This window comes from Rhinopithecus roxellana, chromosome 4 (genome assembly GCF_007565055.1).
Source record: "Rhinopithecus roxellana isolate Shanxi Qingling chromosome 4, ASM756505v1, whole genome shotgun sequence".
NCBI lineage: Eukaryota > Metazoa > Chordata > Mammalia > Primates > Cercopithecidae > Rhinopithecus > Rhinopithecus roxellana.
The window spans coordinates 16,885,130-16,900,871 of record NC_044552.1 but is presented as its reverse complement, the minus strand read 5'-3'; the positions used below and the strand labels follow the sequence as shown (position 1 = coordinate 16,900,871).

At 45.4% G+C, this 15,742-nt stretch overlaps 1 protein-coding gene across 2 annotated transcripts in view; it reads right to left on the bottom strand.

The window, feature by feature from the left end:
• The window catches only part of SLC22A23 (solute carrier family 22 member 23), a 187,695-nt gene that overhangs the window by 127,195 nt on the left and 44,758 nt on the right, over positions 1-15,742 (bottom strand). For both annotated transcript variants that reach the window (XM_030929162.1, XM_010361796.2), the window contains exon 3: positions 14,069-14,223. In XM_030929162.1, coding sequence (XP_030785022.1) covers positions 14,069-14,223 — 155 coding nt within the window. The remainder of the gene's footprint in view (positions 1-14,068; positions 14,224-15,742) is intronic.

The following is a 15,742-nucleotide window of genomic DNA, read 5'->3' as shown; positions in this document are numbered from 1 at the left end:
TCCTGCCCAAGACCACCCTGGCCTGCCACGCCCCCATCCTGTGCCTATGAAAACCCCGGAGGTGGCCAGGCACAGTGGCTCATGCCTGTAATCCCAGCACTTTGGGAGGCCAAGGCGGGCAGACGATGAGTTCAAGAGATTGAGACCATCCTGGCCAACATGGTGAATCCCCGTCTCTATTAAAAATACAAAAATTAGCTGGGCTCCTGTAGTCCCAGCTACTCGGGAGGCTGAGGCAGGAGAATCACTTAAACCCAGGAGGCAGAGGTTGCAGTGTGCGGAGATCGCGCCACTGCACTCCAGCCTGGTGACAGAGCGAGACTCCGCCTCAAAAACAAAACAACAACAACAACAACAAACAAACAAAAAACCCCAAGACCCTAGGAGGCAGACACACAGGCGGCTGGACACTGAGAGGAGCACATCAGCAGAGGAACACACAGGCGGCTGGACGTTGAGAGGAATGCACCGGCAAGCACCGGCATGTACTGGCAGGCTGGCAGGCCATCGACCAGCAGAATGACATGGAATTTGGTGGGGCAGTCAGAGGAGAGCCCAGGCCGCCAAGCAGCCCAACCCCAGGGAAAAACCATCTCCCTTCTGGCTCCCTCATCTGCTGAGAGCTACTTCCGCTCAATAAAACCTTGCACTCATTCTCCAAACCCAGGTTGATCCGATTCTTTGGTACACCAAGGCAAGAACCCCGGGATACAGAAAGCCCTCTGTCCTTGCAATAAGGCAGGGGTCTGACTGAGCTAACACAAGCTGCCTACCGATGGCTAAACTAAAAGAGCACCCTGTAACACATGCCCACTGGGGCTTCAGGAGCTGTAAACATCCACCCGTAGACACTGCTGTGGGGTTGAAGCCCACAGCCTGCCTGCTTTATGCTCCCCTAGAGGTTTGAGCAGCGGGGCACTGGAGGAGTGACCCATTCCCCCGTCCCACACCCTGCAAGGGCGATAAGGAAACTTTTCCCATTTTATTAGTAGGTAACCTTAGGCAAGTTACCTTCCCTAAGCCTCAGGTTTCCGTTTGTGAAATGAGTGCTCATATCACAGAATTACTGGGTGGATTAAATAGTTCCATAGCACTCAGCAGTAAAAAAGTTCACCTTTGCACAGTCCCCACGTGACAATTCCATGTCACCTATGGAGTCACATCCTGGCTGGCCAGGCTCCCTGGTGAAAGGGGCTCAGGGAAGGTGCAGTGTACAAGCTCAGTAAGTGTTACCTCTGGCTTAAAGGCATCTCTAGCAAATTACACAAGGTCCAGGAATCAGAAGTCTGTTTCCTTAACTGTAAAATGGGGCTATTTGTGGGAGCTACTTTACATGGTCACTGTGAAATTTACATCTCTCTCTATATATTTGTGTACAGGTATGTATGTATGTATGTATATAACTCAGCATAGTTTCTGAACTTAGAAAATGCTTACTAAATAGATTATCATGGTTATCAAGGCACTATCATGATAGCCTCAATCCCTTTTTACTCCTTAATATCAAAACAGTGCTCAGCTACACAGCACCATGCTATACACATGCACATATGCTGGAGGGTGCCAAAACAGAGGTCTCAAGCCAAGATTCACTGCAGCTACTAGATGTCTAACTCTTACACTCCAGGGCTGTATATCGTTCTTTCTAAAAAGAGATAAGGGAATGACATAATGAGATATGAGACACAATCATGCTCCAAGCACTGAGGTCAGCCCAACGGGGAGCAAATGACCAAGAATGGGGGGCCCTGGGGCCTCCCAGCAAGCACTTCCCATGCAGTGAGGGTAGTCACACGCCCCCACCTTAACACAAAGGAGCCAGTACTGTTTACCAAAGAGGAGAAATCATCTTCTCCCTTGCATTCTTCTCCATCTCAGAGTCCTTGTTCACCCTGGGAGCCTTGCACACTTAGCAATGCCAGTTTGACATATTAAACTGATGTCAAGGAATAGGGAAAAACTTTACGTCCCATGGGAACTTAGCAAAATTTATTTATTATATAAAACTGATATGGATGGGGAAATGAACTAGAACTAAATAGCCCTGCCCCCAACCCTGACAATCTGACTTTGGTTTGGAGGGAGTTCTGAGCCTCTACCCAGAACTGACACAAAGCAAACAACAAGCGAGACATGCTTTCAAAAGGCAGAGGTTAGAGAGGACACAAGCACCTTTCAGCCAGCAAACAGGGGCAGGCAGAGCCAACTTTGCTTGGATACAAAGCACTCTTTTTTTTTTTTTCAAGAATCATCAAAAGCCCTGTGGAAGGAAAAATGAAAAGAAAATAACAGCCCTTAATCAGAGACCCATTTTCTGGTCTCGGTGTTCTGTGCAGGAGGTTCAGAGGCCCTCTGAGCTGTCCCACTCTGTCACCTGGGAACACTGCCCTGAAGTGGAAGCCCTGCAGCTTCACCCAAGAGCATCCCACCCCAGCTGCAGCCTTCCCTGCCTTCCCTGCAGCCACCCCAGCTGCAGCCTTCCCTGCCTCCTCAGGCTCCTTGACGTTGGTTTCTACTGGGGTAGAGATCTTAGCTTTAAGAACACCCAGGACTAGATGTGGTGGCTCACACCTGTAATCCCAGTACTTGGGGAGGCCGAGATGGGAGAATTACTTGAGCCAGGAGTTCAAGAGCAACGTGAGCAACATCGTGAGACCTCATCTCTACAAAAAATTTAAAAAGTAGCCAGGCATGGTGGTGCATGCCTGTGGTCTCTCATACTCAGCAGGCTGAGGAGGCAAGATCCTTTGAGGCCAGCAGGTCGAGACTTCGGTCAGCTGTGACCGCACCACTGCACTCCAGCCTGGGCAACAGAGCAAGACTCTGATTCTTAAAAATACAATAAAACACTAAAACCAAAAAAACCCAAAAAACACTCAGAAGACCCCTGAGTCTGACTTCACCATTTAGAGAATCGCCAGCAAGGCCCTGCTTCCAGAGTCTGGGCCAGTGCGAGCTGGGTTCCTACAGGCCTGGCTGCTGGATTTCGGAGGTTGTTCACCATGCAGAGGGAACACCTCTTCAGAGGGGACCACAAACTCACATCACAAAATGTGTAAAACAAGGCACTGCTGGTCATTTCACACCAAATACTTGCTAAATCTTACATGGATTTTGGGCCAACAAGTGGAATGTGGTTCCTGAACTGTTTTTCCCCCAGAAGAGCCATTTGAAAATACAATAAAAAAATGAACCATGTGTTACTCAAAGTCAAGGCCCTTCCTCAAGCAGCCATTCATGTCCATCCTGAAAACACACATTCTCACACAGCCACGTCGCAAACAGGAACTGCCATCTGCCCCTCCAGAAGGAAGGCAGTGAAACCTTATGGCAGAACATGGCAAACAACAGGGCCAAGCCTACAGCTGTGTTACAGATAATGAGCAATGTCCTGAGTTAATATTTAACAATATGAACAAAATGTTTGCAGGCGTTTTTAGGGATTAAGACAAGGAAGGGAAAGGGAGCGGTTGCATACAGATAAGATAAACCTTGAAAATGAGTAGCACTATTCTATTTCTTCAGTGGGTTTTCTTACCAATTAATGAAGCATTCTGTGAGGGACGGATACTCAGGGAGTTGGATAGAAGAGCCCTAGGAAGGATCTGTCCAGGAGAATTTTTTCTTGAGTTTATTGCCCTCTCCTACCCTTGAAACTGTTAAGACTTTCAAAATGCAATATATGATTGCATTTAGCTTTTTGAGGTGGAGTTTTGCTCTTGTTGCCCAGGCTGGAGTGCAGTGGCACAATCTCAGCTCACTGCAACCTCCGCCTCTCAGGTTCAAGCGATTCTCCTGCCTCAGCCTCCCAAGTAGGTGGGATTACAGGCATGCACCACCATGCCTGGCTAATTTTTCTATTTAGTAGAGGCAGCGTTTCACCAAGTTGGTCAGGCTGGTCTCAAACTCCTGACCTCAAGTGATCCACCCGCCTCGGCCTCCCAAAGTGCTGGGATCACAGGCGTGAGCCACTGCGCTCGGCCTATGATTGCATTTTAAAATGAATTTTAAAAGCTCTAAATGGATGCTATAAGAGATAATTTATTAAGCTGGCCACTGGAAAAACAATTATGAAGCAGATTCTTGCCCCCACCCACCAGTTGTTCTGCTATTCAGCCCTAAGCTACTAGACAGCCATAGTCCAAAGTTCCCAAGCTTGCTGCGAGCCTGGAGATTCCCTCACATGAGTGGGCCTTGTGGAAGAGGACACGACTGATTTTCTCAGTGCACCACTGGCGATTGCAGTAGGATGGTGGCCATCATGTCACAAACATGCAAATGTCCACCAACATTTCCCCAGAACTTCATGATTTTACAGATGACAATAACAGTCATCCTGTCAGTCACCTGCCCAATCTTTCCTAGGTGAGGAAACTGACTTTGAGTAGTCAGCTACCTTGTTTAAGGTCACAACTGGCAAGTGGGGGGCTTGGCTTCCAATCCAAGTCTGGATTCCACCCAAGCATCTTCTCAACTGTTTCCGCATGATCACACACAAGTGTGTGCACTTGGGTGTGTGTTGATGAGAAAGAGGGTGGGGATATGGCAAGTCTTCACACACTGCCTTTCAGTATGGACGGTGGGACATCAGAACAAAACTGCATCTCTAACTCGACTCAACTGTATTAAATATAATTGAATATCCAGTTATTGAGACATGGGAATATCACGTTTCAGGTGACTTTAAGCAAAAACAGCCATTACCGACTTGCCTTCCCATTCAGTTTTTATCTCTCAATAATAATGAACATCTACCACTCTAAAAAAAGTAGTTTCTTGCACAACAATAGAAATATATTACTAAATTGTGCACACTTAAAAATGGCTGAAATGGGCCAGGCATAGTGGCTCATGCCTGTAATCCCAGGACTTTGGGAGGCTGAGGTGGATGGATCACTTAAGGTCAGGAGTTTGAGACCAGCCTGGCCAACATGGCAAAATCCCGTCTCTACTAAAGATACAAAAATTAGCTGGGCGTGGCAGCGCCTGTAGTCCCAATCACTTGGGAGGCTGAGGCAGGAGAATTGCTTGAACCTGGGAGATGGAGGTTGTAGTGCACCAAGATTGTGCCACTGCACTCCAGCCTGGGTGACAGAGTGAGATTCCATCTCAAAAAAGAAAAAAAAAAAGATGAAATGGTAAACTATATATAATGTATATTTTACCACAGTAAAAAAAAAAAAAAAAGTAACTTTCTAAAATACTTGGCATGGGACAAGACAGTGCTTCTCTGGCTCATACACAAATTAAAACCTATACTTGAAATAATTCACATTACATTAATCACTACATGGAATTAAAGTTGCTTTGCCACACTTACCTCTGACCTACTGGGCAATCTTTGCTATGCCCAAAGGACATTTTTCAATGTCCCACATCACTTGACTCTGCTGTCAGCCCCTTCCTTGGCTCCCTGGTAACCGGCCTGGTCTGACTTTCCACTGACCACACGGCCGGTTCCTCCCTGTCTCTCTCCACTGGTTCTTCTACTCCACCCATTTGTTACTCAGCTACAGAGCCCTTGGGTGAGCTCAGCTCTGGTAGCCTTTAGTTGCTACCTTCATCCTGAGGACACAGAGGCCTTGCTCCTGAACTTCTGAATAACAAATATCCTGGCAAATCAATCCTCTCAGATGCCCTAAGGCCTCACCAGCTTACCAGGTCGGAAACAGAAGTCATCATGTTCCCCTGGCAGACTCATGGGAGGAAGGGAGTGGTCAGTAGCTTCAAACTCTATAGGATTTAGAATCAGAATAGACTGCTTGGGCCGAATCCCTTGTCTCACCATTCAGAGAAAAATCCCCTCTCTCCAGGTATCCAGGCAAGTCCCCTGGTACTCCTTCACCCTTCTCCCCATTCTTCAGTCATTGAGGCTGCGATTCTGCCTCCTCAGAGTCTTTCCTGCCCCATGGCCACAACCCTCATTCAGGCTCTTCTTCCTTGCCTCCCTATCACAGCAGCCTCCCAGCTGCTAGTTTGGCCTTCTTCTCCTCTTTAGCCTGCTCACACTGCAGCCTGAGACATTCCTCTAAAACATTCATCTAAAGGCTTCTCTTTCTCAACTGAGATCCTTCAGTGGCGCCACTGCCTTAACGTCATGGAGGACAGGTCTGTGTGTGTTGTTCCATCCTTCTTCCTTGGCTTTGTTACTCATAGTTTAGATTCTAGCCAACCCCAATCACCCACACTACCCAGAGTACACTAGGCCCCAGCCAACCCCAATCACCCACACTACCCAGAGTGCACTAGGCCCCAGCCAACTCCAATCACCCACACTACCCAGAGTGCACTAGGTTCCAGCTAAGCCCCAATCACCCACACTACCCAGAGTGCACTAGGCCCCAGCCAACCCCAATCACCCACACTACCCAGAGTGCACTAGGCCCCAGCTAACTCCAATCACCCACACTACCCAGAGTGCACTAGGCTCCAGCCCACCCCAATCACCCATATCACCCAGAGTGCACTAGGCTCCAGCCAACCCCAATCATTCACACTACCCAGAGTGCACTAGGCTCCAGCCAACCCCAATCACCCACACTACCCAGAGTGCACTAGGCTCCAGCCAACCCCAATCACCCACATCACCCAGAGTGCACTAGGCTCCAGCTAACACCAATCACCCGCACTACCCAGAGTGCACTAGGCTCTTCCAGGATCTGAGCACCCACTGCAGATAGCAAACACCAATTCTCCCTGACCCCAAAGAACTCACAGCTCAGGAGTCTCCTCTGGTGCCCACCGTCCTAGCAGGGTGTGTCCCTGTCTCTTCACTCACTAAACTCTGAGTGAGCCTCTATGTCCTCAACACTCAACAATGGCGAGGGTTTAGTACGTAATCAAGGAACCAACTGTCCATCCCCTGGCACCGGACAGGTCCTCACGTGTTCATGGAGCAAATAAGCAAAGGAGAAAATTGTGCTTCCATGCAGGTCATGAAAAACTAAAACTTAAACTCTTTGTAGCAGAGCCTATCTGGCAGGATGCACTGATTTGAGAAACAGTTATTGACAACAAACTTTCATGGCTCTGCACCATTTGAGTTATATTTCTCTCTGTGCTCTCAGCCAAGAGTCTGTCTTTTCACTAACAGCAAGTCTTGGCAAACCAGTCATGTTTGCTTCCCACCAGATACATCTGGATGTTTTCAAGAAGCCTAATGTTTTTTGTTTTTTTTTTGTTTTTTGTTTTTGTTATTTTTTTTTTTTACTTGTTTTCAAGGTGACTGATTTATTTCCTCTTTTAATTTGCTTTTAAGAACACAAAACAAAACAAATTCAGCCCAATATTGCTCTCTTACATTCCTGAACACTCTTTTCTGGTCGACTCAGCTTTTAGCTTCAGGTCCCATCCTGTCTGTCCAGGTGTGAAAAAAAAAAAAAAACAACTCCCAGGGAGTGTAATAGGATTCCAGCTAGCAAACATGTGGTAAGAGAGGCGAATGGAGCAAGCAGGAAAGGATTTCCCAGCAGGGGCCAACAAGGGCAAGGTCCTTGACGTGAGGGCAGGGTCTGGAACCCTGGGGAAAGGGAAGCTGTTAACCATTAATCTTACCCTATCAGAGCATCTCTTCCCAGCTCACCTTTGTAGAGCTGCACTGGTGCAGCAGCCACACAGTGAGGAAGGATGGAAGTCCAACAACTCTAGTTACTTGTGTGAATTTGAGACCGGCACATCTAGGAGGGGGTAAGAGGAAGGACCCTGGGTTTCACTGCCCCTGCTCCCACCCCAAGAAATCTTCAACATTGAGGAAGCCTAAAGGCTAAGCTAAGAATTCAAAAGTCATAGAATTCTAAAACTGGAAGTTATATTGGAGCTCAATAGTTTTCCATGTGTTTTGTTTTCCATTTGTTTTCTCCATGAGTTATTCCAGGAAGGGATGGCACAGCTACACAAAACATGGTTTAAAATCTCATCCCCTTACTTTATAGAGATGGAGACACAAGCTCAGAGAGATCTCACAATCTGTCACGGTCACTGTCAGTCAACTGTGGAGTCTGCAGTCCAGCTCAGATCTCCTGATTTCCAGATCTTTTCAGTTCCTCTTTTAGAGTACTGAACAGCTTTGTTTCAAATGAAGCACAGACACACTACTAACATTCCAGTCTGGAAAAAACCTAGTCCGTAAGGTTTTGATGCACAGTTTAAGAACAACCTCCCCTGTAGGGAAAAGCATCCAAATACTCTAATTTTAAAATGCCCAGATATCTCTGAATATTTGCTACTATTTTCCTCTGATTTGGACATAGATCTGCCTTCACCAAATTCAAAACGCCAAAAGATATGTGCACTGGAAAGCTTATCTGTACAATTAGGCAACAGTTACATGTTTTCTTGCACAGACTTCTGGACAGAAGACTAGGCAGATGGGTCTCAGTGATGCCACTGGCCGCTTATTCTTTCTCTGTCCTCATATTTCCATTTTCATATGCAGGTGAGATGACATATCCTTACATGCCCTAGAGACATTTGCGTTTATTCCAGAGAAATGTCTATAGAAAGAAAAGTCCAGATTTTGGCTAACATATAGGTAGAGATAGAGAGAAAGGCCTGAGCACATTTTTATTTGAAGGACTGGCACAACTTTGAGAAAAATCAGTCTTCAGTGGCATGTTGTGGCTCCCTGCTGGATGGCTCACCCCTCCAGGCTCAGACCCATGACCAGTGCCCCTGCCTAACTGGCCACTGCAGCATCCTCGCCTTCCCAGGGCTGGAGCTGCCTCACCAGACACTTCTATTCTTACTTACCCCGCAGTGAGGCCAGAGGCTCTGACTGCTCAGAGGTGGGACAGAGCAGACTGTAGGGTACAGAGCAAATGCCATTACTTTTTGCTTAGAAATTTATTCCTTTGCTTTTCGCAGTTTGCCTACAGGGTTAGTATCGTGTTTCCAGTGAAGAAAATGACCAAAAAAAAAAAAAAAAAAAAAGATTTGTTGGCCGGGTACGGTGGCTCATGCCTGTAATCCCAGCACTTTGGGAGGCCGAGACAGGTGGATCACGAGGTCAGGAGATCGAGACCATCCTGGCTAACACGGTGAAACCCCGTCTCTACTAAAAAGTACAAAAAACTAGCCGGGCGAGGTGGCGGGTGCCTGTAGTCCCAGCTACTTGGGAGGCTGAGGCAGGAGAATGGCGTGAACCCGGGAGGCGGAGCTAGCAGTGAGCTGAGATCCGGCCACTGCACTCCAGCCTGGGCGACAGAGCGAGACTCCGTCTCAAAAAAAAAAAAAAAAAAAAGTTCGTCAAAGGCCTTAGGTAAACTCTGACTCATTTCCTTGGTGGAAAAAAGCCTTGTGAATGGAGTTGGTCCTACCGGGAGAAGGTCTTTTTGCCCTGAGAACTTGCTGCTACTGGGAAGGCCCACGTATCTGAAGATGGGGAAACGGGGTGGAGAGAAAGAGATGACTGAGCACATATTCATGTGAAACTTTCCCTTCAACAAAACTCAGAGCAAATGTTTGCTCCCCAGAAGCCCACAAAGTAGCTGAAGCCATTTCTAGTAGACATGGGCAATCTCCATTCTCTTCATTCCACACTTCGACAACCCACTCCATGGAGCCATTTGGTTCAGTCCTTTTATTTTTTTTAAACATATATAGCATAGTGCTGACGCTTAACGATCCTGTTGACTGAAATATGTTGCAAGCAATATTAGTTCAGGGAAAGCATAAAAATACATGGGATAGTGAGAAAGAAAAAGCCAGCCAACACCAGCACATTAGAAATGACTCAATCTCTTTTGTAAGTGTCTAAACCCATTAGCGTCATGTGAAAAAGGGACCAGCACCCCGCCCAGAGCAAACTCAAACTCTGAGTCTATTACCAGTTAAGTCAAGACTTGGTTTCTACTTTTGCAAAGTAATCAGTAACTGAGTCGCTGTGAAATTTCTGGTTGCTCCTTGATCTTGTGTAACAGTTATCCAATTATTTAGGCTGTCTAGGTTTAAGGAGGGTTATTATAATAAGAACATCTTTGAGAGACTTTTTCAAGAAAATCGCTCATTGTTAGGGAAAAAAAAAAAAAAACCTTTCATTTACCCACAGTAACTAAGGTTTGGTCTCTCAGCAAAAGTTATTGTTCATGATTTCAAACTGGGAAAGTGTAGTTGGGGGAGACAGTTAGAAGTGGAGAGGGAAAAGGCAGAGATCAAGTTAGAAGAGACATTTTAAAACAGTATTTTTTATCAAAAAAAATTCTCTCTCACAGGACTTACTACATCCAACATCAAATCAACTTAAAAAAACCATCATCTCTCATGGCTCCATGTGAAGAAAGCACATTCTTCACAGTGCTATATTACCTTGTCTGTGATATTATGGATCCTGGCTAGGAAAAGGATGCATACCACAACAAATCGCGTCCGCCTGTGCTGAGAAGTGCCCATTTCTTTAGGCTGAAAATAAGACTGTATTTTCATAAACAAATAGGAAAATGTGATCTATTGCTTCTTTTCTTGGTCCATGCCCTTTGCCTTGCTAAGTCAGTTTTTTGACTGCCTCTGTGTGTGTGTGTGTGTGTGTCCAGAGGCCACTGATCCAGCCCAAATATATTTAGAAATGAGTTCAGAGTCTCACAAACGTCTTAAAGGCCACTACTGTGCCTGGGAAATCCACTGAGCTTGGCTTGTTCTCTCTTGCTCTTGCCAACGTGCACTCTGCTTCCGTGCAAACACTCCTTAGGAAGATGCCAGTAATCTCTATTTTATGTACTAATTACACAACCACATCTCCCTTTGGCGACTTAAGGGAAGCAAACGTAAAGTGTAGAGTATTTAACTGGAATGTACTTTAGAAAAACTCCAAAGCAGAAAAAAAACCTTCAGCAGCCTTGCACAAAACTTCCACAAGTCAGCAGCATTTCTCAAAATGAAGAGTCCACCCTTACGGCAAGCCATACAAGCATCTAAAACTGCAAAAATCATTACTTTCCCTACTTACATTGCCAAGCACCTGCAAGACTAAAAAAAGAATGCTATCCAGTCCTGTTCTGAGAAAGCACAGGCCTTTCCAGCAGATGCATTAAGTGAGATAAAAACCTTATGGTTGGAGGAAGAAAAGAAGTTGGGGCCATTACAAATGTAATTTCCAAATAATCAATGCTTTATTTAAAACTTTAAAAATCAAAGTTTTAAACTTCCCTTTAGAGTCAAGAAGTACTTCAACCCTGTGACCTGGCTTATCAATAATGTTCTTCAAGCAAAACAAATTACCAAACATTACCTAGGCATAAATACTACTGTGTGTAAAATGCTAGCAAGTACATTAATTTGGATATTCAGTGACTCTGCTTTATTGACTCAGCTTTATTGACTGGGAGTTCCTGTCTTAACTTCTTGCCACCAGCCTCTGCCTTCTCCCAAGACTGCCACATGTGCAGAGACATGAGTCATCCCAACCATATCCTACCCCAATCCCACCTGCCCTTTATGACTATTTCCTTGCTAAATTCTAATTCTCCCTTTATTTCCTTCTGATTATTCTCTCTGAAGCTTTGCTCTTTTGCCATCTCTTAACCAACTCTCCCAAATTATCATTGTTTAAATATTATCTCAATAAACTCCGAGTCATCATTCACAGCCCTTTGGTTTAGTTTAGTTGTGTAACCCCAAATACTTTATTAGGTCTAACAGTGGGTCAATTACTTGTTGATACTTGGGACATTTTCACTGCAATGGCATTTGTCATGATGTTTATTTAATTTGTGGTCCCAATCCAAGAAAACATGACCATTTATTTATGCCCTGCTTTATTGCAGGAAAAAACCTAAGGCTGCTTATATTAACAAGATACACACAAAATAACACAAATATGGAGAAAGAAAAAAATGGGACAAAGCAGAAATTAAAGTAGGGAAGTTAAGATGAAACTAGGAGAGAGGCCAGAATTTAAAGCCTGTGTTATCAGGCCCGCACACAAATATGTACATCAGTGGTTGAAAAATTATGGCCCACTGGCCAAATTTGGCCCACCATCTGCTTCTATAAATAAAGTTTTATTAGAACACAGCCACACCTGCTCATTTACATATTCTTTATGGCTGCTTTCAGGCTACAACGGCAGAGTTGAGTAGCTGTGACAGAGACCATATGGCGTGCAAAGCCTGGAAAATTTCCCACATGGAAAAAGTTTGCTAACCCCTGGGTAATATGATTCTGTGCCTAGGAGATTGGAGCAAAGCAATCTCCTAGGGTAAGTACATTCTTTGTATGGTTCTGAAGTAGAAGAGAACTTTCTGCTATAAAGGGCTCACTATGTAATCTAGTGAAAACACATCTTCAACATAGTATTTTGTAGTAAATATAGCAAATGGCTTCAGAGGTCAATGGCATGATGTCACAGTGCAAGTCAGTAAAACAATTCTATGAATATGTGAGGTGGAAACCTGGTCTGGCTTCATTCATGGATAGTCTCTCCAGATGGCAAATGCCAGCTACACAGGTAGCCCTTCCCTACCCTCCTTCCTTGCCACTAGCAGACATGGCTAATGGATCAAGATGTTCTCTTCTGCTGAGCCCCGAAGTCATCTTAGAAGTCTTCTCCCCGTTCTCTGGCAGCTTCAGCCAGTCATTAGTAGTTGGCATGCAAGATAAAACCAATACACCATATTTGCGGTAAGGCAATTTTCCATGAACACTCTCTTGCCTGGGGGTGGCAAGACTGAGGTTACCCTCTCTGCAGAGCTCCTGAAACACAGCTATTCTGTTTTGTCCCAGCGCAGAGCTGTCCCCTTTGATGGTCATCCATGTGAGAGGACTGGATTGCCTTCCCCCTGTGAGAATGGAAGCCTGGCAAGGACGGCTGCCTGGAGCAACGCTCCCAGCACACCTGCACACATGTGGGCCAAGGCACTGCCTGAGGGCAGGACCAGGAGGCTTCTGCAGAAAAGTGCTTAGACCTGTTCCTCTGCACAGACTGACAGGGGTCAGGGCCATAGACAATGGCACAGGCATTTTGCCTGGGGAGATTCAAGCCCAATACTCACATTATTTATTCAAAGAAACAAAGTCCCCAACCACCATCACCCAGGCCCAGTCATCTTGTCATTCATATCTTCCTAAAGAACTTCCCAAGAGACAAGAGTTCGAAGATAAATGCAAGTAAACTGGAAAAGGTGATTTTTAAGAAACTACAATTCAGTTAAACGTTGATGACAAAACAGCCAGCTATGAATCAGAAGAATATACCGGTAGCCTTTTTCTGTGTCTGCTCCTTCCTGTGACAATAAAACTATGTCCTGAATTGATTATATTTCTAGTGCAACAAAAATTTTAGCTATCTAAAAGAAGTATTTAAAATGCAAATTTAAAAGAATTAGAATTATTCTTATTTTGTCATACTAGAAATTGCTACTTAATCTATATCTGACTCTTATGCATGTTGTCAAAGAAAAAGAAAAAGACAAAATATATGGTAAATCTTACAGTATTCCCAACAGATCTTTCCACAAAGTGACTAAAAGCATAAAGCCAGCAAGTAAGTAAAATATCCATGCCTAAAACTCTTCTTCTCCTTATGGGTTTGTGGTTGTGCTCTAGCAAACACCACCTACAAATAAGTGAAACCTGACTATACTCAGCAGAGTTAATACAGCCAACAAACAAGATGGATCAATGAAAGAAATGCCTCATCCTCCTAAAAAGACCAAAACTACCAAATTTTGCCATTTACTTTTCCAGTGCCAATGCTTAGGTTTCAGTTCCAGACCACTTAAGGTCACATCTGTGGACATGAGAATGTGGAAAATTTGGATTCTGTACGGATACCCAATTATGCACCAGATAGAAGCATATAGAATATCAATGCAGAACGCCACTTCTCCAAGCAATGATGCAACCTCCCATGTCCTTTGATGTGCACTGAGCCCAAGCTGGAGATCAGGATTGAGTGAAACACTTCACGGCATCACCTGAAAAGCCTCTTTCACAACACTTGAGGCCTTTAGTGTTTGTGTCTCCACAAAACTGCCGTCCCAAACGAGCAGCATGCATAGTATCTTCCCCAGAACCTCCCAGGCAATCATACGTTTGCTAAATTCTTTCAGGACTAGTCGTGAAGGCTCCTACTTACGTAATGCATACAAGGTGAGAATTATTCCAGCCAGGCAAAATCCTTCAAAGAACCTGAGTGTGCTGAACATTGTCACATTCACTGACAGTGCCACAGTCAGTCCAAAGATCAGAATGAAGATGATGGAAAACAGCAGCACAGGCCGCCGGCCGACCCTGCATATGGAGAGGGAAGAAGTTAGGGATCATTGTGAAATAAGACAGTGATGCCAGACACTGAAGCCCAGTGTCCAGCAGGTACTCAATATGTGCTGAATGAGTGCTGGGCAAAAAGTCCTGTGCCATCTATACCCACTTCACCAGATCCTAGACTACCAGGGGTAGAAAGGGAGATTTAGCCCAACTCCCTAATTCTCGAGCTAAGGGAGCAGGGATCAACCAACTACAGAGTAAGAGAATTCACTCTTGAGCCCAATTCCTGTTGCTGAGTCTATTTCTGAGTGTATAGTGATATAATTCAAGGCAAGAGGAACGGCTCAAGCCTGTAATCCCAGCACTTTGGGAGGCCGAGACGGGCGGATCACAAGGTCAGGAGATCAAGACCATCCTGGCTAACACGGTGAAACCCTGTCTCTACTAAAAACTACAAAAAACTAGCCGGGTGAGGTGGCGGCGCCTGTAGTTCCAGCTACTCGGGAGGCTGAGGCAGGAGAATGGCGTGAGCCCGGGAAGCGGAGCTTGCAGTGAGCTGAGATCCGGCCACTGCACTCCAGCCTGGGCGACAGAGCGAGACTCCGTCACCAAAAAAAAAAAAAGATTAAAAAAAAATAAAATAAAATAACTTTCCAAACAGGAACCTTGATACACCCAGCATAAAAAGTCTTGAGAAATCGTTGACCTTTGGGATTGGATCAAAAGTCAACATGGTCACCAAGCAAAGCGGCTTTGTTTCCTCTCCCCAGGTTGTTAACTAAGTCAGATACCTGATCCTACACACAGCCTATCCGAGCCACGGCCAAGCCATCTGCCAATTTGTTTCAGCTACAAGACGAGAAGTAATTTTTAAGGGATCACACGCTAAGGTAAGATAGCGTGAACTTTAAATGCCTAGTGACCTGATAGTGAGCTGACAGTGCAGTCCCTTGGCTGGACTGAGGGGCAGGGAGTCCAGGCTGTGATGGTTCTCTGGAAAGGGCCACAGATACCCTCAATTCGTGAGTCCTGGAGCTGACCAGTTTCAGATCAGTGACCACTAGGGGGCGATGTGCTTCTAGAGTGCCTGGGAGGACAGCAGAGGGTGGTCCACAAGAATGGGAAAGTCACCAGTTCCTGTGGCCCCAGGCTAACTTTCCGTCTTTCCTTCATTAACCGATTGGAAATAAAGTGGCAACAATAACTCTCCATCAAACACGATTGGCTTGGTCTAAAGGATAACTCAGAGAAATGGAGGCAGAGTGGATGCTATTTGCCAGGAGAAAAAAGGGGGAAAAATCCAGCCCTAGTGTCCCCAATACCACAAACGGTAGCTGAGGGGTTCGAACTGTCCTAGATGTGTTTATTACAAGGCATCTACATGCAAGGAAAATGTCCAGAAAAGACAAATATACAGAAACAGAAAGTAGATTTGTGGTTGTCCAGGACTGGGGGGGGTGATGTTTCTATCATCCTTTGAAGGGATGGGAATGTGTTACATTCAGAGTGTGGTGATGGCTGTACCACTCTGCAAATATACTAA